Source organism: Homarus americanus, unplaced genomic scaffold (assembly GCF_018991925.1).
Source record: "Homarus americanus isolate GMGI-L3 unplaced genomic scaffold, GMGI_Hamer_2.0 scaffold37032, whole genome shotgun sequence".
In the NCBI taxonomy this organism is placed as follows: Eukaryota; Metazoa; Arthropoda; class Malacostraca; order Decapoda; family Nephropidae; genus Homarus; species Homarus americanus.
Window position 1 is genome coordinate 3072273 of NW_024731852.1, and position 24453 is coordinate 3096725.

General features: G+C 40.7%; 2 protein-coding genes across 4 annotated transcripts in view; one reads left to right on the forward strand and one right to left on the reverse strand.

The window, feature by feature from the left end:
• The window catches only part of LOC121867939 (5'-3' exonuclease PLD3-like), a gene marked incomplete in the record, with an annotated part of 228254 nt that overhangs the window by 123399 nt on the left and 80402 nt on the right, over positions 1–24453 (reverse strand). For all 3 annotated transcript variants that reach the window (XM_042368087.1, XM_042368086.1, XM_042368088.1), the window contains 3 exon segments: positions 8690–8790; positions 16333–16553; positions 17086–17289. In XM_042368087.1, the coding sequence (XP_042224021.1) occupies positions 8690–8790; positions 16333–16553; positions 17086–17289 (526 nt within the window).
• Positions 20522–23483, forward strand: LOC121867941 (piggyBac transposable element-derived protein 4-like). Its single transcript, XM_042368089.1, has 3 exons — positions 20522–20737; positions 21041–21138; positions 21339–23483. Exon 3 carries the CDS (start codon positions 21820–21822, stop codon positions 23284–23286), a length of 1467 nt encoding a protein of 488 aa, XP_042224023.1. The 5' UTR covers positions 20522–20737; positions 21041–21138; positions 21339–21819; the 3' UTR covers positions 23287–23483.

The window sequence follows — 24453 nt, forward strand, 5'->3', positions numbered from 1 at the left end:
TGAACTTTCACTCTAACGAATTTTTCATCATATACGCTGAAGCGGCGCGGGCAACGATGCTAATAAGGTCTTGCAGTCATCAAAAACATTACCAGCTCTTCTTCACCACACCCACCACAGCCGCCCAAGTCAGTGATAGTGATAATTATAGTGAGGATATGGACTTATATGGCCTTTTGAGGGGTTTTTGACAAAGAGGCCCTGCAAGCCTCTGTGGTGGATAGTGATACAATTGATACAAGTGATACAGGTGAGGGCCAATAATCTGCTCCCTCTGCTCGAACCAACCCCCATCCCCGCAGGTGCCCAGCCATCTTTCTACTTTCCGCTAATGCAAGTGTTAAAAACCTAATATTATTGATATTTCTCTTAATTATTAATTGTGTGTGCATACCATCATAAAGTTAAGATAAAATTTTACTACAACATAGTTGTGTGTCACAAAAGTGGAGTTTGGGGGTCGGCCAGTCTCTATTGAATTAATCCCATATGTTCTTGTTGTTCACTTAACGTTTTCCTTAACGCGTACCCTGTGTGGGTTCAATTGATCACAAGCAAGCTGGGTAATTACTGTATATATATATATATATATATATATATATATATATATATATATATATATATTGAAGTTGTGACCCCGATTCTCATTTATATTTAAGTTAGGGACCCAAATGCAGGTCGTAAGTCCGACATAGATAAAAAAAAATTAAAAAAAATAAAAAAAAATAAAAAAAAATTCAAAATTTTTTTTTTCAAAAAAAATTTAAAAATCTACAATGAAATACAGTACACTAAACGTAAAAAATAATGAGGAATGGATACAGTACAGTAAAAGTAATAAATAATGAGGAATGGATACAGTGTGACTGAGCACTTACCTTAAATGTAGTCAGCTGAATGCACACAGAGCCCCCATAATTTTCTATTTACAGGATACATGGAGACTATATTAATTGGAAGAAGCAGAAGAAGAGACAGGGCTGGGTGGGTCATCAATGTCGCTTCCTTCAGACAGGTTTATGTACAGGGGTAACTTGCTGGTTGAAGGTACTGGATCATCTTGAGGGAGTGAAGAGGCAGCACTGGTGGGGCGTGAGGAGCCAGTACTGGGGGACTTCTTGAAATAGATGTCCAATTTAGACTGCACAGTTTGCTTTTTCTTTTCATTATAAATTTCTCTGTAGCAAGCAAGTGCATCTTGGATCATTCTGTCAACTTTGGCATAACGCTCATAATTTTGATCCATGTCATCAAACATTTGCATTCCTTTATTAATTGTAGCAAATGCCTCTGCCATATGTTTCACTGAAAACTTTTTGGGGGGTGCAGGCTCTTCTTCTACATTTTGTCTCTCTTCTTCCTCTGCAACTTTCTGTGCATCTAGTTCAATAAGATCCTCGTTACTGAGCTCTTCTGCTACACTTTAAACCAACTGTCCAACATCTTCAGTATCAATTTCTAACTCCAGCTGTTTACCTAACTCCACTATCTTGTTACTAATATCCAAAATAACTTCATTTTCATTAAATCCTTTGAAACTGTGCACACATCTTTTCAGGATTTTCTTCCATATTCCATTCATGCAATGTTTGTAACCTGATCCCATGCTGTACTAATGTTCTTTATACATGACAAAATGTTGTACTCCTTCCAAAACTCTCTGAGCGTTTTCTCACCTTCAGTAGCAGCAACAGCCTGAGCGAAGGTCGTGCGTAAATAATACGCTTTAAAGGCAGCAATAGCACCTTGATCCATGGGTTGGATGATAGAGGTAGTGTTAGGTGGAATGTACACTACTTTAACATCAGGGTGCATGTCGTCCAGGTGTGGTGTGTGTCCCGGAGCATTATCCAAAATCAGTAAAATCTTGAATGGAATCCTTTGTTGCAGACAATACTCCTTGGCTCGTGGAATGAAACAAGTCATGAACTAATCCTCAAACAGTACTAGGGTCATCCAGGCTTTCTTGTTACTGCGATAAAACACTGGCAGTGTGTGCTTGCTGACATTTTTAAAAGCCCTGGGGTTCTCTGAATGATAGATCATGAAGGGCTTTAGCTTGAAACCAGCAACATTCCCCCCCAACAGAAGTGTACTTCTGTCCTTGAATGCCTTGAATCCGGGCATTGTTTTTGCCTCTTTGTGGATGTATGTCCGCTCAGGCATGCGTTTCCACAATAATCCAGTCTCATCCACATTGAATATTTGCTCAGGCAAATAATTCCCTTCCACAATCACATCATCTAACTCCTCCTTAAAAGCTTCGGCAGCACCAACATAGGCACTAGCTGCCTCTCCACTCACCTTAACATTGTGTAGACTGTAGCGTTTTTTAAATCTATCAAACCACCCATGACTTCCTGTAAAGGTTTGATCACATTCATCTCCTGCCTGCTCCTTCAGGCTTTGGAACAGGCTTCTTGCTTTAGCCTGTATGGTTAGAACGCTTAAGGGTACACGCTTCTGTATCTGGTCTTCTATCCATATCACCAATAATTTTTCCATATCGTGGATAGGACCTTGTCTTTTCTTTGATATTATAGTTCCCTTTATAGGTGTTGTTCCTTTCACTACTTCACGAATACGTTCCTTGTCCTTCAGAATAGTGGATATAGTCGAGTGTGAGAAACCTAGGTCGCGTGAGATTGTTGCTACTGTTTTTCCATTCTCATACTGTGTTATTATCTTCAGTTTCATCTCAAAAGTAATTGCCTGTCTCCTTTTCCTTGGAGCACCACCAGCAATCTCACTTTTATGCTTTCCAGTCATTATAAAGTCAATTAAATACGATAATAACGAAAGTTCACAGCGCGATCAGTATAGGATACGATAGCCAAACACAAACAAAGCGCTCCACTGAGTGAGTGTACCCACGAGGCGACCCAAGACACCCCTCCCTCTCGCCAAGGACGGAAACGTTTCGGTATAGAAAATGCGCGCGTCATTTGAAAAAATTTTTGGTCACGACGGTCGCAGTCGTATGTCCCGTATGGACGTACAGTCAAAGCAGGTCGTAAGTACCAATGGACGTAAGTCCACGTAGTCGTAAGTCGGGGTCTAACTGTGTGTGTATATATATATATATATATATATATATATATATATATATATATATATATATATATATATATATATATATATATATATATATATATATATATATATATATATATATATATATATATATATATATATATATATATATATATATATATATATATATATATATAGTATATATATATATATATATATATATATACAGTTGTACCCCACTTAACGCTGTCAATAGAACCCAGAGGGTCCCGTGTTAAGTGCGTTAAGTGAACAACAGAACATATGGGATTAATTCCAATAGAAACCAGCCCGACCCCCAAACTCCACTTTTTGAAGACACATAACTATGTTGTAGTAAAAATAACATCTTAATTTTATGATGGTACATGCACACAATTAATACTTAAGAGAAATAGAGAAATACAGTCGCCAAGTTAATGTCCATTCAAATAATGGACTCAACTCCCTCCCCCTCTTCTCACACTACACTGCTGGCTCTTCCCTCTCTGAGAAATTTTTTGGGGAAAACCACTAAATTTTAATAAATAATACCTCAAACTAAAGTTAGGATAATACAATTGACATTGCTGGATTCCTTGTAAGACCAGGAATATTTTGAATATAAATGTCATATATTTTGCACAAAAGATAACATAGTTAATCAGAAAAAGTTTTTATCTAAAATTTGTATGTCAAATGCAAAATATATGATGTTTATATTCAAAATGATCACCAAATTATAAGAATTCCAGCAATGGAAATTATATTCTGGCCGGGTAATTTGTATGAATTTTATGAGCTAAAACAAATATCTTCAGTTAATAAAAAAAAAATAATCTTCAGGACACTATCTGTCAATCAAAGTACCCCACCTTGCCTTCCCCCCTCTTCCAACCGCACGGTCAGTCACAACCCTCCCCCCCACCCCCACCAATCATCCCTTCAAGAGAAGAGTGGGTGAAAAATTTAGATTTTAACATTTTGTAATAAATATTACCTCAAACTAAAGTTAGGATAATATAATTGACGTTGCTGGATTCCTTGTAAGACCAGGAATATTTTGAATATAAATGTCATATATTTTGCACAAAAGATAACATAGTTACCCAGAGAAAAAATTTTATCTAAAATTTGTATGTCTAATGCAAAATATATGATGTTTATATTCAAAATGATCACCAAATTATAAGAATTCCAGCAATGTAAATTATATTCTAGCCGGGTAATTTGTATGAATTTTATGAGCTAAAACAGGCAGTCAGGCAGGGTGGCAGGGGGGGCAAATCTAAAAATAGCGTCTCCAGCCGGACACTCACCGCGTATATGTGGAAAAAATCCGTGTTAAGTGAAAGTTCAGCTCTGGCGAGGCACCGCGTATATGATAAAACGCGTTAAGTGAAACCGCGTTAGGCGGGATAATACTGTATATATATATACATAATTTGATAAAATCAAACGGGAAAATGGAAACAACGGAGCACCTTAGCTTTCGTCTTTATTCAAGACATCTTCAGAGGCAACTGGACTACATGGACAAAGAGAGGCTTAAATATACAGGGTGACCTTAAAAACATGAGGTTAGGTCATAATGATGTCATCCACTAATCCCCACACCAACACACACGTAGAGGAGCTTAAGAGAAGGGGGTTGACGTGACTAGTCAGGTCAGGTCAAAAATAAGGGACCTACAAAATAACTATCATACATCTAGATCAAAGGTTTTCAAAGCATTTTTAACCTTGGGCCACTGACAAATAAATTTATGTAACATATTATCAGTTTTGAACTGACCATCACTTAGGTCTATTGATTTTAATTCCTTAATCAAACTAGCTTCAACCAGAAGTCTTTCTGTGACACAAGATGATTTAAATACTTCTAAGCTTTTTTCCCAAGCAATGGGGTGATTATTATTCCTAACATGAACGAACAAGGCACTGCTTTCAGATGCAGTTCTGATATTATACTTATGTTGTTTGATTCTAAGCTGCAGTGTTTTTCCTGTTTGTCCTACATAATTACAATGGAACAAATGTGTTTCAATTCATTGTCAATAAATTCAGAGTCACAAATACGCAGACATCTTAAGAACATAGTAGAAAAAACTGACATTTTGGTAGACTCGGGTACCCTTCTGTGTTTGTTGATCGTTGTTTTAAAAGGGCTAAAAAATCCTTTCATTCCTCTCAAACCAGACATGTTCCTACACTTAAGAATATTTTGACTCTGCCCTATCGTAATGAATTTGTCCCGTTAGGTCGGTCTTTCAAGCTTATAAATATTAATGTTGTTTTCAAGTATGACTCAACCATTACCAATATGTTAATAAGGAATAGCCCAAGTTTAAATGTAAATGGAAGTGTTTATTGTATTCCATGTAGCAAATGTAATTGTAATTATGTAGGACAAACAGGAAAAACACTGAGTTAATATGTTATCTTTTGTGCAAAATATATGACATTTATATTCAAAATATTCCTGGTCTTACAAGGAATCCAGCAATGTCAATTATATTATCCTAACTTTAGTTTAAGGTATTATTTATTACTAAAAGTTAAAATTAGTTTTTTCACCCAACATTTCTCTGGTAGGGGTTGGGGGGGAGGGTTGGGACCGACCGACCATCTAGCTCGGTTGGAAGAGGGGGGGAGGCAAGTTGGGGTACTTTGATTGACAGATAGTGTCATGAAGAATATTTTTTTTTTTATTAATTGAAGATATTTGTTTTAGCTCATAAAATTCATACAAATTACCTGGCCAGAATATAATTTAAATTGCTGGAATTCTTACAATTTGATGATCATTTTGAATATAAACATCATAGATTTTGCATTAGACATACAAATTTTAGATATAATGTTTACTCTGAGTAAATATGTTATCTTTTGTGCAAAATATATGACATTTATATTCAAAATATTCCTGGTCTTACAAGGAATCCAGCAATGTCAATTATATTATCCTAACTTAAGTGTTGTTTAATTTTCTTTGTTTAAAGGACTGTACAGGTAGTCATTTTCTGTTAAACTTATACAGCAAATATAACCATCAGTTTTCCGGCATTTTCGAAAATCCGGCACTCCTTAGGTCCCGAGGTTGCCGGATTTTTTATAGTCAACCTGTATTGTTATTATTATCCACTCTGTATCTGTATTTTTCTGGTTAAATAAACTGTTACAATTCAATTCATTTAAAAAAAAACTGTGTCTACAATTCTTGCGCAGAAAGAAAAATTTAAAGAAGTGAAAGTGAGAGATAAAGCTACCAGAGTGCTTAAAGGTAGATCATTAGTAGCAAAAATAGAGGTTACTTCTTATTTGGATTAAAGAAAAACAAATGAAAGGAGATTCAATTTTATACTGGATTTATTTGTGAAAGAGCCTGGGAAATATAGGAACATTTGAAGGAAGATCAACCTAGATCTTCTGAAACTGACTTTCAAGAGTTTAGGGCCAGCAAGAGCTGGTTCGATAAATTTAAGAAAATAAGTGATAATTTTTAGTGTTGTTAGGCATGGTAAAGCTGCCAGTGCAGATAAAGAAGGAGCAGCAAAATTTGTAGAGGAGTTCAAGGAACTGATGGATGAAGAAATTATCTGCCCAAAAGGACATTCATCATCAGAGATGAAGCTTCTTTACTTGGGCATAAACCCATGAAGGACCGTCTCACTCTATTGTTTGGTGCCAATGTTTCAGGGGATTTCCGACTGAAGCCTATGCTTGTCTATCAGTCTGAGAACCCCAGGGTGTTCAAACAACAAAAAGTGATAAGAGGAAAGCTTGAAGTTTATTGCAAGTCCAACCATAAGGCATGGGTGACAAGACAGCTCTTTAATGAATGGGCTGTTGAGGTGTTTTGCCCTTCTGTCAAGAGCTACCTAACCACCAATAAACTCCCTTTAAAGGCTCTTCTCCTTATGGATAATGCCCCTGGTCATGACCCTGAACTTGCCAGCACTTTGGAGGCTCAATTTGACTTTGTCAAAGTGTTGTTTTTGCCTCCCAACACTACATCAATCATACAGCCAATGGACCAGAATGTGATCAGCAACTTCAAGAAGTTGTACATGAAGAAAATGTTCAGGAGGTGTTATCAGGCAACTTCCACTGATGCTGTACTAACACTGACACAGTTCTGGAAGACACAATTTAACATCCTGCAGGCTGTAAAATTGATTGTGTCCTTATGGCGAGAAGTCTCCACTAGATCTCTCAATTCTGCACGGAAAGCACTGTGGCCATCAGCAGTTCATGATTTTGAGTGATTTGAAGAAGAAGCAGAGTTGGAGAAGAAGATTGTGTCCATTGGTCAGTCATTGGACCTCGAAGTGGAGGAGGTTGATGTGGAAGAGCTTGTGATGTCTCATGAGCAGGAACTTACTCCCGATGACTTGCAGCAACTGGATGAGATGTTGGAGGCTGACAGTGGTGAGGAGGAAAGGGAAAGTGATGACTGTATGTCTACTTCAGATTTGAAAGATGTTGTTCACTACTGGGATAAGTTCAGGAAACTGGCTTCAAGGCACCCAGATGTGGAAACAACAGAACCTATTTTGTGTAATGTTGAGGACAGAGTGGTCTCCTTCTTCAAACATCAGTTAATGATGAGGAGGAGAAATGCCCCACAACCAAAAATTTACAGTTTCTTTACTAAAAGGCACCGGGAAACAGATGCTACCACTCAGCCTTCCACTTCCAAGAATGAGAGAGGATGTTCCTGCTGGAGAATCTGTCAGCCCAGAGGTTCCTGACATTTTCATGTAAAGTGACTCACTTTCCAAGAAGCAGTAAAATGCTTCTCCTCCACCCCCACTTCCTTCTCCTCCTCCACCTCCCACTTCAAATTCACATCAGCATCATCATCCAGGAGCCTTCTACATACACACCTCAAAGTAAGTGTACTTTACTGTATTTTTTTTTTTTTACTTTAGGTAATTTTCGGTGAGCTGGAACCAATTAACCAAAAACCCATTGAAACAATGGTTTCGGTTAATGAACAACCTTCTGGAACGAATTGTGTTCGTTAACCGAGGGACCACTGCATACAGTATATACGTAAACCTCGTTGAATGATTAACGGCCAGCATCATACATTGTATTCATCATTGGTATTTTTTTTTCCTTATAGTGAGAGGACAGCACTAACATTAAGAATAAACTGTGTTATGGTGATTGTGAAGTGATTTTTTTTTCAATTTTTGTGACTGTAAAGTGCTTCGCCTCTGTTATTGTTAAAATGATGTGAGCAGTGTCGGCCGCTATCATTGTGTTTATGTTATCATCATTCGCTCTGTTTTTGTGACTGTGAAGTAAGCAATGTAACTTTGAAAATGTCTGGAAAGGTCAAGGCATCTAAGACAACCATATCTCCGAGGTGAAGCTTGATATTTTTAAGCGGTATGAGACTCCCCCAAAGGCTGTGTGAGAGTCAGAGTAACGTCTCCACTCCACCCACAGGCTTATTCTTCATGATGTGGTGAGTGTTGTTTAATTGTTTTCTATTGATTTTATAAGTGTAGAAATATTTTTGTCACATATACATGTGTGTTTGGGAACTGTACTGGGAATGTATACCATTGAACCCCATGTTTTACCTGTACCTGACCATCAAGTGACACACAATGTCAGTACTTACCTGTGCGGCACCTACTGCAGCAAGGATGGCACTGTCATTTTGAGGAGAAACAGATGAGGGTGAGTTCTGTGCTATTCTGATAAGAACATTCTTACTGCTTCCTGAAAGAAAATATGAAGAAGCATTAACATCATACATATAACATACTGTACTGTGTAATGTATACATACCCGCTGTAGTTGTTTACTTCAATACAAAATTGAGGAATATGACTTTGCAGTGATAGCATAATGCTGTGCAGAACAAGTACAGTACAATTCCCTTGTGCTATATTTCTATTATACTTTTAACAAGCTTTGAAACAGTTACCTGATATATTGCACAACCCTTGATATAGAAGACCATTAACTGTTTGAGCACCAACTATGATTTCAGAGTCGTTCAAGAAAAGTTTGATTTTCATCCCCTGAGTGGTTATATTGATGAAGTTTTTATGCAGTTCAGCATGCCCTTAAAATTCATTGATTTTAATTCGCGGCCTTCGATTATATATTCTCGGATGACACCCTAGATGTACCCAAGAATGTTTGCAGGTAGGGTGGGCCATGTGCGCTTACTCCGCCTTTGTGACAGTCCGGGTTAAACACTTGTCCATTTCGCGTGTGTGCTACTGTGCTCCTTGTGCTTGTGATGGCTCCCAAACACCCTCAACCACCTTCATCCAGCTGCAGCAAGGTGCCCAAACAAGTGAAGTGAGAAAAGAAGGTCATGTATTTCTCCCATGTGTACGCCTGACTACCCCTGGCAATAGAAACGGGTAAGTGGAGTGAGTGACAGCTAGTTAGTGCATCATTTGCAGTTGTAACTCTCCTCACTCTCTGCTTATTTCACTGGATTTAATGTTATTATTAATGTTTACTAATAGAATAGTGTTTAAAAGTGATAAATCATGGCATTGTAGCCAAGTTAACACTTCTTCATTGTAACCACCAAGCTACTGGGCCAAGCTGTGAGGTGTTATGGCTTTTCAACTCATATTTTCAGGTAGATATACGTAACCATTTTCATTTATTTTTACTCAGTTATATTCACACACCAACCAAAATACATAGTGTAAACATAGGTAAATGAAATAACTGTCCTAAGGGTAAACACATAATGGGAGGAGAGCACAGAGTGCAGCTGGTGGGGAGCGTTGCTAGGGAATTGGAGTCTCAGCTGATCTTCATTACTATGGTGGAGCAGGTAGTGTATGCAAATGGCAACAGTGTAAAACTTTCATTTGGCTTTAATATCAAAGCACAGACTTAAAGGAAAATGCGCCTGATTTTCATCTCTCAAGCCCAGAATAACAACAACTTGGGGGATAGAAACTAATAATTTGAGCGTATTGATACCAGAATCTTTCATATACTGTACAGTACAGTAAAATACTTATTTTTACCTTATTATTTGGCTTGTCATTAAAGCGTTCGACCTAGTCGACCACAATATAATCATCAACAAAGCTATTGACCTCGGGCTCCGGAGAAGTCTTATACCATGGCTTACAGACTTCCTCAGTGACCGACGCCAAGCTGTACGCTTCCGAGGGGCTGTCTCCACCTTTCAGTCAATCACATGTGGCGTCCCCCAAGGCACCAAGATGGGACCACTCTGCTTCCTTATGCTCATCAATGATGCCCTAAGAGAAATCCCTGCTCGCTGGAAATATGTCGACGACTCCACCATTGGGATCAGCGTCAACAATTCTGCTCCCAACTATACCGCCCTTCAGGATTAATTGAACAGTCTCCAAAACTGGGCCACCAACAACCATGTCACCATCAACCATACCAAGACCATGGTTATGCACATCAACCTCTCCTCCGACATTGTCCCACCTCCTTCCATTACTCTAGGTCCGAACACACTCAAGGTTGTAGATTCCACGAAGCTCCTCGGCGTCACCATAGACAACAAACTAAATTGGAAACCACACGTCAGTGAAGTTATCAAATCCTCCAGTTTCCGTCTCCACCTCCTCCGCCGACTCAAGTCCCTCGGAGTTCCTGCACACGAGCTCCTCAGTGTTTACACAACATTCATACTTCCCAAGCTCACCTATGCCTCCCCCACCTGGTCTTCCTCCCTAAATGCCACACAACGTAAACACCTAGAAAAAGTGCAAAAGAGGGCATGCAAGATTATTCTCTCCCCTTCCTACTCCACATATCAAGAAGCGCTCAACACACTGACCCTTTCGACTCTCACTGACCATCACCACGACCTCATCTGCAAATTTGGTAAGAAGCTTCTACACCATCCTCGACACCGGCTCCTACTACCACCTGAGATCCCTAGTCCGAGAATTGCTGTTCGACACCACAACCGCATCCAGCCCATACGTGCACGAACTGATCGCTATAAGAACAGCCCAGTCCCAACCATTGTAAAAATTATCGATAACTTGTAATAAATCAGTGTATTCACTCCCAGTAAACACTACTCCTTGCACTGTCACTATGTTGAAATGAACTGTAGTTTGAGCTTTTCCCCATCTAGTTATTATATGTCTTATTTGTGTCACTCATGTTACTTGTATATTATTTGTAATTCGTAACCCATTCCCCAAATATGTAACTGTATATTTTCAGTCTTCTGGCTGCCAAGCTCTTTCAATAAACCGTTAATTATTATTATTATTATTATTATTATTATTATTACACACACACACACACACACACACACTACTTTGCGGTCACTCGGAATCGAGTATGATGATCATCCAGCTATGATACAATGACATGAGTTATTAGGGATGTCACCTAGGTTGGTGAGTTTTGAGGTGACTATAGAGGCCGAAACAGGACTCGCAAGGTCATCCACATTCGCTGCACACGTGGAGGGCTGCATCTAGTGAGGGAGGGGCAGTGGCAGCGTCTTTCCGGCATTGGCGCTTGTCTGCCTCGGTTTGCAGTCGGGCTAACACGAAAGTATTGACACCTTCTCTTGTGGTGCTCCTCCAAGCGTTACGATGTGGAGTAATCGACTCCCAGGAGAGGAAGGTCGATTTGGCACTTTTTCAGGTTTGTCTTAAGATTATCCTTTTACCTTTTCAATTGCCCATCGGCATTATGTTTACCATTCGTTAGGTGACTGTAAAGTAGCTGCTTAAGCAGTCTACTGTCGTCCATGCGGGTAACATGGCCAGTCCGACGTAGCTCTTCATGGATAATGGTAGCCTCAATGCTCCTACAGTTGGTGTCAGCAAGAATACTGGCATTTGTTCTCTTGTCTTCCCAGCAAACTTGGAGTATGGAACATAGACTACATTGGTGAAAGTTTCCAAGTGCATGTGACCCATGTCTCACTGCCATATAGCAGGGTGGGGAGGACCACTGCTTGATATTAATGAAGCTTTGTAGATAATTTCAGCTCCCTACAGGTGAAGACACGGTTTCGGAGTCCTTGAGATGCACATCCGATCAGATGCTGAATCTCTTCATCGATGTCTGCGGTGGTGGACAGGTGGGAGCCGAGATACCGAAAGTGGTTAACATTAGAGGTTGGAAAAGAGAGTTGGTGCCAGAACACACCCTTGTTTAACCCCTGTTTGGATGGGGAAGAACTCAGACTGGGTGCTGGTGTGCAAGACACTGTCGAAGGCTTACCCTTCCAGAAGAAGGTGCAGCTGGCCCTCATCTGGGAGCTGGGACTCACTGATCGCTGCTATGTCAATGTAATACCTTGCCAGCTCTTTTGCCACAAGGGAGCAGCAGCAGTACAGTAGAACGTCGATGTAACACGAGATACATTACAAGAGAGGTCACATTAAACCGAATTTGCACTAAATCAAAGTGTTGTTTCAATGGAATAATTTAGTTTGGTACTTGAGAGAAACACAAAATACTAAAACGATTGACAGTCTACCCAGATGCACCTCAGCCCATCTAGAATAAACAAAACATTGATTTTTGTAGTATTATGTTAAAACAAACACTTATAAATCATTACAGCTAAAATTATGGGGGATGTGAAATGGTCTGTTTACAGCAGCAGCAGCAGCAATAAACAAGAATTTACAGATGCCATTGCTCTAAGGTACGGTAGGCCAGTAGAAGGTTTGCCCTCCCAATGCGTGTGTGGCTCTTCCTATGACGTCGATCACGCCATGGTGTGCAAGAAAGAGGGTTTCATATGCATGAGCCATGATGAAGTAAGGGATCTCACAGCAAATATGTTGAAGGAAATCTGCCGTGATGTCAGGGTAGAACCGACTCTCCTTCCATTGGACGGTGAAATTTTCCAACATAGGACTTCAAACACATCCAACGAAGCCCGTGTTGACGTCAGTGCTCAAGGATTCTGGACGCAGGGACAGCGAGCCTTCTTCTACATCAGGATTTTTTATCCCATGGCCGCATGTCACCGTAACTTAGCTCTCGATGCTGCACACAGGAGGAACGAGAATGACAAGATATGGGCATACGGGGAGAGAATTCAGAATGTTGATCAAGGCAGCTTCACTCCTCTAGTGTTCACAACCTCTGGTGGGATGGGACCAAGTGCAAGATGCTTCTACGCCAGACTCGCGGAGGTGATATCTGAACAGAAGCAGCAGCCCAGAAGTTATGTTACGGCCTGGATGAGAAGTCAAGTGTCCTTCTCTCTCCTTCGGTCGGCTTTGCTTTGCCTCAGGGGAAAGAGAGCATCGGCCCCAAACCCGACAACAGTTGCAGATATTGACTATGAGGCTAGTCACTGAATGCCGTATAGATCTGCGACTCAACTAACCCAACACAGCTAGGGTAGCTACTTATGTATTAGAATATTTAATATAAAGGTAATAAAATGGTGGCAAAGGTTTGGCTATTGGGGGGGGCTGGAGGCCATTTTGCTTAAAAAAAAAATAGTAGTAGTAGTAGTACTAATAAACGCTGCTCCAACAGTAGCCGATGTCCACCAGGTGAATGACAGACAGCCAAGACAGTGGAACGGCATTTCGATGGAAAATGCGGACATATGGGTTAAAGAAACTTACTCAGAAATTGTCAGGTGGTTGCCAGCTAACCTATTTGAACCACCCAAGTGTGCAGCCACCAAAGAAACGATTCGGGAGATGACTCGCCTCATAACCGAGTACACTCAGGACTGCTTCCTTACCCCTTTAGCTCTTCAAATACTGGCAATAATACCCCATCTATTCTGTCAGAGGACATGCAAGGAATAAGCAGAAAGAAAATGTGGCAGCAATGAAGAGAAGATTGACAATGTGGCAGAATGGGGCCCTTGATGATCTCCTATGTGAAGCAAGAACACTGCAGGAGAGACTAAAATTTAGGGGAGACGAAAAGCAAAACAACGATGACGTTGCCAGAAAGTTTGGAAACAAGATGCGTGTGGGAAATATGTCTTTGGCAGTCAGATCTCTCACAGAGGAATCCTCCGGGGGTGTCCTGCCAATAAAGAGGGAAAATAAAACAACTGGAAGAAAAACATCCCCTTGCAGGTGGGATGGTGTGGAATAAAAGCACTGAAAACTCAGGGAGGGGCCGGCCCTTTAGGCCTGGATGCAAACGGTTGGAGAGTCATCCTCAGCACTAACAAGTTTGGTGCCGTAACAAGTGATCTCTGCAATGCCACCGCCGCCCTTGCAAGAAGGATAGCAACCTCGTGCTGCCACCACCTCCATGCTCTGACAGCCTGCTGCCTCATTCCCCTGGATAAGAATCCAGGATGAAGGCCTATAGGGGTGGGGGAAGTGCTGAGGCGGATCATCGGAAAATGCATATTTGCTACAATGTTTGTGACAGGCTGGAGGGGAAGCTGCCATTCACGCCATGAGAACGATATTTGAGCAGCGTGAATGTGAGGCAGTTCTCTTGGTTGACGCATTCAACGTACTCAACCGCAAAGCTAAACTGCACATCATCAAGATCAAGTGTCATAGCTTTGCAATATATGTTGAAAACACCTATAGGAATCCATCAGACCCCTATATAACAAACATCAAGGCTCTAAGAGGTGATACCATCATACAGTCAACTGAGGGAACAATGCAGGGGGACCCTGTTGCATGGCAATGTATGCAATAGGCCTATCAGTGCTCCAACACACAATAAAATGTGAAACAACCGAGGTCAAGCTAGTGGCATATGCTGACAACCTTACAGGAGCAGGAAAAGTGGAGGACATCAAAAAGTGGTGGGATTTGATAACATCACATGGTCCACAAATAGGGTACCACCCAAATGCCAGCAAGTCCTTCCTCATTGTGAAGCCAGAACACCATGAACAGGCAATGGAGGGGTTCGGTGAAAGTGAGGTCAAAATAACAAAGGATGGCCAAAGACACCTTGGTGCAGTAATTGGCACAAAGGACTTCAGGACCCCTCCTTCACCCTCTGGAAGAAGCCATTAGCGTCAATTTCATTCCAAAATTAGTGAAACACCTTCACTTAACACCAGCAGAAAGGTCACTCCTTGCACTACCACCAAGACTGGGAGTAATGGGATTGACCAATCCAGAGGAGATTGCTGCCACCGAAAATCAAAACTCAGTTAAGCTCACGGCAGCCCTCACCAACCACATAATAGTTCAAAACGTAACAGGGGAGGTGGATACCAGTGAAGTAAACAAGATTCGACGGTTCATTACGACAAAACGACAGCACGGCCAAAGTGATAAGTTACAGCAACCGATGCTGCAAGTACCAGAGAATTTGAAAAAAAGTAGCTATAGCGCAGGAGGTGGGCGTCTCGAACTGGCTAACTGCGTTACCGATAAGGGCAAAAGGTTTCAGTCTTAATAAACAAGAATTTACAGATGCCATTGCTCTAAGGTACAGTAGGCCAGTAGAAGGCTTGCCCTCCCAATGCATGTGTGGCTCTTCCTATGACGTCGATCACGCCAGAGTGTGCAAGAAAGGGGGCTTCGTATGCATGAGGCATGACGAAGTAAGGGATCTCACTGCAAACATGTTGAAGGAAATCTGCCATGATGTCAGGGTAGAACCGACCCTCCTTCCATTGGACAGTGAGAATTTCCAACATAGGACTTCAAACACATCCAACGAAGCCCTTGTTGACGTCAGCGCTCATGGATTATGGACGCGGGGACAGCGAGCCTTCTTCTACATCAGGATTTTTTATCCCATGGCCGCATGTCACCGTAACCTAGCTCTCGATGCTGCACACAGGAGGAACGAGAACGACAAGATTAGGGCATACGGGGAGAGAATTCAGAACGTTGATCAAGATTGCCGAGATGTCCTCATCACCTGAGTTGTGTACAGTACAGGACTCTTTTTCATTAGTTTGGTAGTTTTTTGTTGTTCATCATGATTTCATGCTTTTGGGATGTGATATTAGGGTTTTCTTGTCATTGGGTAACCAAACCCTATTTTTCCCATATGTTATGTTATTCAAGATACAAAATTCACCTAAAGAATGGTTTTCAAGGAACATAACTCATTCATTAAGTGCGGGATACCTATAACTAAAAACACTCAACAAATGAAAAAAGATCACCGACTTTTACCTATCATATTTGATCTGATTATTGGGCATTCATTCATCATCTACAAACACTACTGTACTGCTGGGAGAAGTGACTCCAAACAGCAACACTGTGGTATACTGTACATTACAGTATAACTAATATATCTGTAGGTATAAGGCTATGGTTATTATATGATAAAAAATATAACAGTCACACTAACCTGTTTCATTTAGACGTCTAAAAATATCTTCTCCTTGCCAGGATGAAGCCACTGGCTTCTCGAGAACGTCATCATTACGGAGTGTCCAGTAAAAGGCTGCTATATCAATAGAAGTTTCTGCACCATCTATAAGAGATGCCCAAGCGCTATAGATGCTATCATACTGTACACTCCCTGGGCTGTAGGTCAAATTCTCTGGAATGCTCTCAACTAAACGAAAACTGGAAAAGAAAAATAATATAGAATTAAAAAAAAATACACAGTACAGTATACAGTTATTTTTGTTTATGTTAACAGTTAAGACATCACAAATTAATTCACCTAAGTGTAGTATATAAAACTAACAAGCCATCTCAAGCACTAATTAAATTATCTACTTTAAGATCTAATGGCCATTCAACAAAGAACCTGTGAGATTCCTTCCCTTAGCTTGTCCATGAGGCCATGTGCATTTTCACAGTAAGGATGCTGTCCTTTTAGATACTGTATATATATAAATTGTTGCAGAATAGCTACTTTCCCATTTGAACCAGGGTTTATGATGCAAGCTTCAACCAAGATTCAGCGGTTACTTACAAATACAGTGAGTCATTAAAACAAGGTACTGTACTGTAGACTCAGACAGGGGAGAGGGTTTTCTGGTAGGTGGCTCTATCATGTCATTTTTCTCTTTCCCTCAGCCATGAAATGGCATCTCAAATGTCAATCTTTCACTTTATTTAAATATTCACAAAACTACAAAGGCTAACAAACCTGCACTGATCACATGAGGAGTACTTGCTCTGGTTGCGGGATATGTTATCGTCCAAGAGAGCCATGGCCATAATCAACATGGAGAGTGTGACAACTATGGTGATTGGAACACAGGAAGGCCGAAGCCAGTCCCGCAACCATGATTTTCCGGAACTTCGCCCACCTTGCATCTTTCGCATGTGATTGTGTAATATGCTATTATACCTGAAAAAAATATCAGAAAACAATAAACAATAAAATTAGTATACTGTACATCATGGCATCCCACACCAAATGATGATAATTTCAATGAAGACTCATTTTGAGAACTCATCATTTCACGGCCATTTGATTTGACAATCAATTTACAATACTTTACTTATACATTGGTACATACCCATCTTATAACTCTCTTGTATCAGGTACCCTCCATAATTGTGTACTGTGTATCAAACAATTACCCATGTAAACTGGCATATGAGGTGATGTGGCACATAAGACGAACACCAAATATTCATTTTAAAATTGAAGTTTTAGGCTATACTAAGACAGTTATAAAATATGAACCCTAGTTATATGGTGTAAGTTGTCACCATGGGTGACCTTAAGGAAATATCTACAAGTACAGAAAAAAATCTTCCTTAATTCAAGAATAAAGCAAATTGGGTGAAATAATAGCACTTTTCCTATTCAATGGTGCCAGCTAGCACCAGAATGTGTGTAGTCTGAACACTTCAGAGACAATAATAATATAATACTGTAGTAAAGAAAACCAACACACACTGGTTCCCAGATGCAAGGTGGTGTCAGGTGATGCTCTTTTCCTGCCTACCACCATATGACTTAACCCTTACGCCCTGGGCTAGGGTGCTGCTGGCCATACCCCCAACGCGGGGTAAAACGAGAAAAATCAACTTTTCCAAAAAATAATTTTTAACATTTATAAATGATAAAACAATAAAAAAGATGAAAGAAAAACTATACATTGTCCCTCTATATTCTTCCGTGGTGCCTCAGTGACGAGACAAATTCGGTGAAAGTTTTTTTTTTACATCGAGCACTCGCTGTCACTACGCACTTAGGGGTCATTTTCCCGTTTGCCTTTGTGTCTGAGTTGGCCAATTATGCGTTTATTTACTGATGATAATACTTATTTCCTATAAATAATTAATTTAGACTTTATTTTATTTGCATTACTCTTCACAAGAAGCTCTCAGTGAGACACACAGACAACTTTTAGTAATACAGTGGTCCCTCGGTTAACGAACGGTTCGGTTAACGAAATTTCGGTTAACGAACCACCTTTCAAAAGAATCTTCAATTCGGTTAATGAAAAAAATTTGATTAAAGAAATCCTTACAAAAACATGTCAACATGTTTTGGCTTGCGCATCGGCTGGTAGGCTATTCTGCCAATACAGTATACAGTTAACCCTCACTTTACGCGGTCCCGCATTCCGCGTTTCCACGTTAACGCGGTGCCTTGCCAGAACCTCACGTGCTCACATTACGCGGTACGTGAACCCCATTACGCGGAGAGTGTCCGGCGCGACGCTATTTTTAGATTCGCCCCACCCGCCCGCCTGCCTGCCTGCCTCTCCCTCCTCCTCCCTCCGCTTGGGCAAGCGTATGTCTTTGTTGCGTTATCACTGACGTCATATGACGTATCAGACCTGTGATTGGCCATGCATCCCTACCCCCCTCTGCTGCTAGCTGTAATTGGCTTAAAGTATTATGACGTGTCCACCAGGGGGAGGGAGGGAGGGAGGGAAGAAAGACGACGCTTGACCTAGCCGCAGCAGTTTCATCCCTCAAGGCCACTCCGTGTAAACGCGCATCCATTGTTCCGTAAAATGGCTTCCGCTGGACCACCACCCCCAGAGAGAAACCTTTCCTTACCTGGACCCAGCGGCACTAAACCAAAGAAGACACGACGTTCCTTAAGCTACGAGGTGAAGTATACCATCATCCAAGAGTTGGAGAAAGGAACAAGGCAGGTTGATTTGGCGCGCCAGCATGGCGTGAACGAATCTACGATCCGGACTATAAAGAAGGATTCAGCCAAGATAAAGGAGCACATGAAGATCACAAAGTCTACAGGTGCTTCTATATCAAGTATTTTCACAACCAGGTGCTTCTCAAGACAGAAAAATTACTTGTGAGGTACTTGGTGCGTCAGGCGCGACGGAACATGGCGGTCGACACGTGCTCTGTTAAGGACTACGCACGTGAACTGTACATGGCAGTGGCACGAAACATGGGAACTTCAGAGCCCAAACCCTTTAATGCTTCCTCTGGGTGGTTACAGAGGTTTAAGATCCGGAACAAGATCACCAATATAAACATTGGTGGTGAAGAAGCGAGTGCTGATCGTGCTGCGGCTCGGGAATTTCCTCCGTTTTTACGTGAGATTATGGAGGAAGGACAGTACAGTGACGACCAGGTGTTTAACATGGACGAATCTGGTCTTTTCTGGAAAAAACTACCTTCCAAGTCCTTCGTTGTGAAGAATGCCAGCAGGATTCGGGGCCGGAAAATGCAGAAGGAACGCATCACCGTCCTGTTTACCACCAATGCCTCCGGTACCTGTAAGCTCAAGTTATCGGTGATCCACACAGCCCGCAAGCCGCACGCCTACAAGAGCATGGACATAACCAAGCTAAATGTCCACTGGCTGACCGCACGTAAGGCATGGATGTTCTCTACACTGTCCCTCTCCTGGTTTGATGACTGTTTTGTTCCCGATGTAAAGAAATTCTGTGAGCGACAGAATGTCCCATTTAATATTTTGTTGCTGCTGGACAACGCACCAGGACACTCGCCCCTACTGTTAGATCGTCACCCCAACGTAAAAGTGGTCTTCCTTCCTCCCAACACTACGTCTTTAATCCAGCCCATGGACCAGGAGTTGATTTGCAATGTGAAAGCTGCATTCTCAACAAAAAAATTCCAGCTCCTGAACGACTACACCAACACCAGGGAAGAGTTGCGTAACCTGAGTGACACCACCACCGATAGCAAGAGCGAAGAAGATGAGGATCAACAGTTAGAACAGCAAAAAATACTCTTCAAACAATTCTGGAGAGTATTTAACATCAAGAAAGCTGTGGACTTCTTGGTGGAGTCATGGGATCAGCTGTCTATTGCTACAATTCGTCACGCATGGAGACATGTGTTGCATGGAATACCAGGTGAGAGGAGGAGTCAATCTGTGACTGGTGAGGTTCAGAATGTTGCAGTAGCAGTGGACCTTGCCAGAGAAGCTGCGCAGACTGTTACAGTTCCAGGCTTCTCCGAGACCACCAACGACGACATCCTGGAGGTGATCAGAGATCCTGAAGTGACTGCCGACGAGATGTTGGAAGAAGAACACGTCAGTGAAGAGGAGGAAGAAGGTGCGTCAGTCTCCGAAGAACACAATTTAAGTCATAGTGATATTAACCCTTTGGATGCGACATGCGGGTAAACCCGCCCAAAATATTATATTAATTAAATGCGACAAGCGGGGATATCCCACGGCCTTGAAAAAACTTCCCCAAATGAGACGACATGCGGACATATCACAGGAACCTTCAAATCGCCACCACCCGCCCAACTGCTGCCACCTGACGCTCGCCCAGACAACTACACTCAGACTGAAGTGCTTTTGTTGACGTCCGGTTCTAGCATTTGCGGTAGGTGAATTATTGTCATTTTGTGGATATTAGTTATGTTTTTGCTTGTTATAGCATATGTATATAATCAGTATATCATCAAGTATAAGCTGATATACCAATATAAGCTTGATATTCTATAATAAGGTGGGAAAATGTACGTAAATGTCATTATTTACCAATTTTGTTCTGGAATTTTTTTTTTTTCCATTCTTTTTTATATGCAGCCAAGTGTATTATTCATATTTTATTATGTTTGTGATCAGCTTATGGGCGCTATAGGATACTCTGATATTCATATAGTTGTTTTATGTCCTCTTATAGGATGTATGGGCGTCTGTGATTGGTGAGGGACGTGAAGTGTTTGGTTACTTTCTGGCCAGCTGTGCGATCAGCTGTTTGGCGGTATTGGGACTCGTGACGTGAGTGGACATTTAACTATTTTATTTCGTTTATTCATCATGGAATTCATTGGGATTTTCTTATTTACTTGTTTACTGTAATAATTTATTATTTGTAATCGATTTATTATTTTATTGTTATAGTTACATTGACATTGACATTGACAGCTAAGAAGTTTTTGATGTTAGTGTTCATGTTTTCCAATTTTTTTATCCCACAGTAATCATGAGTGGTAAGAAAAGAAAGCTTAGGACTGACAGGGAGATCCAAGCTGCATTATTTGAAGCTTTTGACAGTGAGGAGGAGGCAGAACGTGTAGATGATCCTGCTGTCTCTGCTGTTGATGACAGTAGTGACACTGCTGAGGACGACACAGATGACACATCACCACGTCCAAGTACCAGCTCTGCTACAGAAGCTCCACGTCGACATAGGGACAGATCACCAGCTGCACGTATACATAGGGACAGGTCACCAGCTCCACATCTACTTAGGGACAGTTCACCAGATTCACAGCCACGTAGTAGGTCAGGTACACCTGAACCACCCCAGGTACACGAGATTATACATGGCAAAAGACAATATATACTGAAGGACAGAATTACCCAGACTTAGACAGTATTCCTGCTTTCACTGGTCAGCCAGGTGTACAGGGTTTTGATAATCTGAATCCATACCAATGTTTCACTCAATTTTTTCCCATGCCAATTTATGACTTAGTTGCTACGGAGACAAACCGTTATGCTAAGCAAAGGTTAGATGAAATAGGAGAATTACCTAGAAGGTCGAGGTTTAGGCAGTGGAAGGATGTACATTCCCAGGAAATAAAAGCTATGGTAGCAATGGAAATTGGAAAGGGACTGGTTCACAAGCCCACCTTGCAATCATATTTTCAGGATTCCTATTGGCTTACACGAACACCTGGTTTTGGTAATATTTTTTCTAGGGACCAGTACATGCTACTAAAGTCGTTTGTACATTTTGCCAATAATGAGGACCAAGGTGAAGATGATATTCCTGACAGATTATTCAAAGTTAGAAAACTAATTGACCTGGTAAGTAATACATATGCTGCTGCTTATATCCCCAACAAAGAAATATGTGTGGATGAGAGCATGCTCAAATTCAAGGGGAGACTTTTTTGGAAACAGTACCTGCCTAGTAAACCTAGTACAAAATGGGGAATAAAACTGTGGTCTTTCTGTGACTCCCATACTGGTTTTCTCGTAAGATTTCAGATATATACAGGTAAGGAAGCAGCAACACAAGAGCACGGATTGGGCTATAGGGTAGTAAAAGATTTATTACAAGGCTATGAAAATCAGGGATATATTGTGTACATGGATAACTTTTACTCCAGTTTACAGTTGTATGAATATCTTAGAGTGAAGAAAATAGGTGCATGTGGCACAGTACGTGCAAACAGAAAGGGATTGCCTAAAGAAATGAAGAATATGAAACCAAAGCGTGGTGCACTTCCAACAATCTGGGAGAATGCAAACAAAACAATGCTTGCATGTACATGGCAAGACACGGGTAAAGTCAATATGTTGGCCACGGTGGGTAATGTAGGAGTAACTGGTGTTGAAGTACATGCAAAAACAGGTTTGAGGACTGTAAAAAAACCAAATATTCAGGTTATGTATAATAAACATATGGGAGGGGTGGACAAATTTGACCAGTTGTGCTCAACCTATCCTTTTGAACGGAGACATAAAAAGTGGTATCAGACTCTGTGGCATTTTTTTGTTGAAACAGCACTAGTCAATGGTTGCATTTGTTATAATATACAAAATCCCTTGAAGAAGATGTCACAGAGGACATTTAGGGAAAATGTAATAGATGGGTTGCTGCAAGGGTATAATAGAAGAATTCTAAAGAAAAGAGGTCGCAGGAGTAATGACCCAACAGATTTGAGGTTGGTACAGCGCCACTTTCCTAGGAACAATAAACTGAAACAAAAGTCTGCACCAAACTGTGTTGTATGTAGCATACTACCTTCAGAGTGTACAAAAAAAGGGAAGGGTAGTTGCAAGCGTAAACAGACAAGCTATTACTGTGAAATGTGTGTTGCAAAGCCACCATTGTGTATTGCACCGTGTTTTGAGGAGTATCACACCAAGGTAAAGTATAAGAAAACTTGTGCCTGCACTGCAAATGATGACTAAAATATGTCATAAGTAAATATGAAATTGGTAAATGATAATATGTAAATGACATGCATGCATCGTATTGGCTTGTCGATTTTACATATTTGCCGTGTTTTGCATGATTATGTATTGAGGTATAGGAGTATTTCCTGAATGCAATATAGCTTATTTTTGTACTATTTTGTTTGATATTATCTGAATATGTAATACATATCTAAATTTGCTGTTTAGTAACCAAATTGATTAAATTTATTTGCCATATACCAGACATTGATTTATACCAATTTCCTGCATTTTTGGGTATAAATGTCATTTTTTCTCTAAAATTTGCACACATATGTGAATTTTTGTTCCAGATTTGGAAAATATACTGAAAGTTCTCTAGGAAAAACATATAGAAAATGTGATTATATGAAATTCATTTTTGGCAGGATAATTGACACTTTTCAGGAACCGGCGCGAAATTTAATTACGCACCTATACCCCTAGACCCCGACTTACGACGGGGTTAGGGACCCAAATCCAGGTCGTAAGTCCGACATGGTCGTAAGTCCGACATAGATAAAAAAAAATCTACAATGAAATACAGTACAGTAAAAGTAATGAATAATGATGAATGGATACAGTATAGTGAAAGTAATAAATAATAAGGAATGGATACAGTGTGACTGAGCACTTAACCTTTAATGTAGTCAGCTGAATGCACATGGGGCCTCCATAATATTCTAATTATACATGGAGACTACATTAACTGGAAACGTTTCGGTATAGAAAATGCGTGTGTCATTTAAAACAATTTTTTTTTTTTTTTTATCTATATCTGAGGCGGTCGTAAGGCACAAATTGGGTTGTGACTACACTTTTAGCACAAATCGTTTTACCCTCAAGATAGGGATAAATTTTGATCAGAAATATTTAGTAACAATTTTAACGGCATCTGGAACCCTTAGGCGACAGCTGTCACATAGCAGCAACCGCTCAGTCTTTGTTTAGGTTGCGTGGGTGGAGGTTATTGTACCCATGTGAGCGCCACGTGCCGTGATTTTACGCCTGAGTTACAGTGCTTTATCGTGTGATTTCTGGGTCTTTAAGATGTCCAGGAGAGTTACTAAGCGTGAGGATATTGCACAGGTGATTGGTTTATACAAGGCTAATCATAAAGTTACTGAAATAGTTGAATTAACC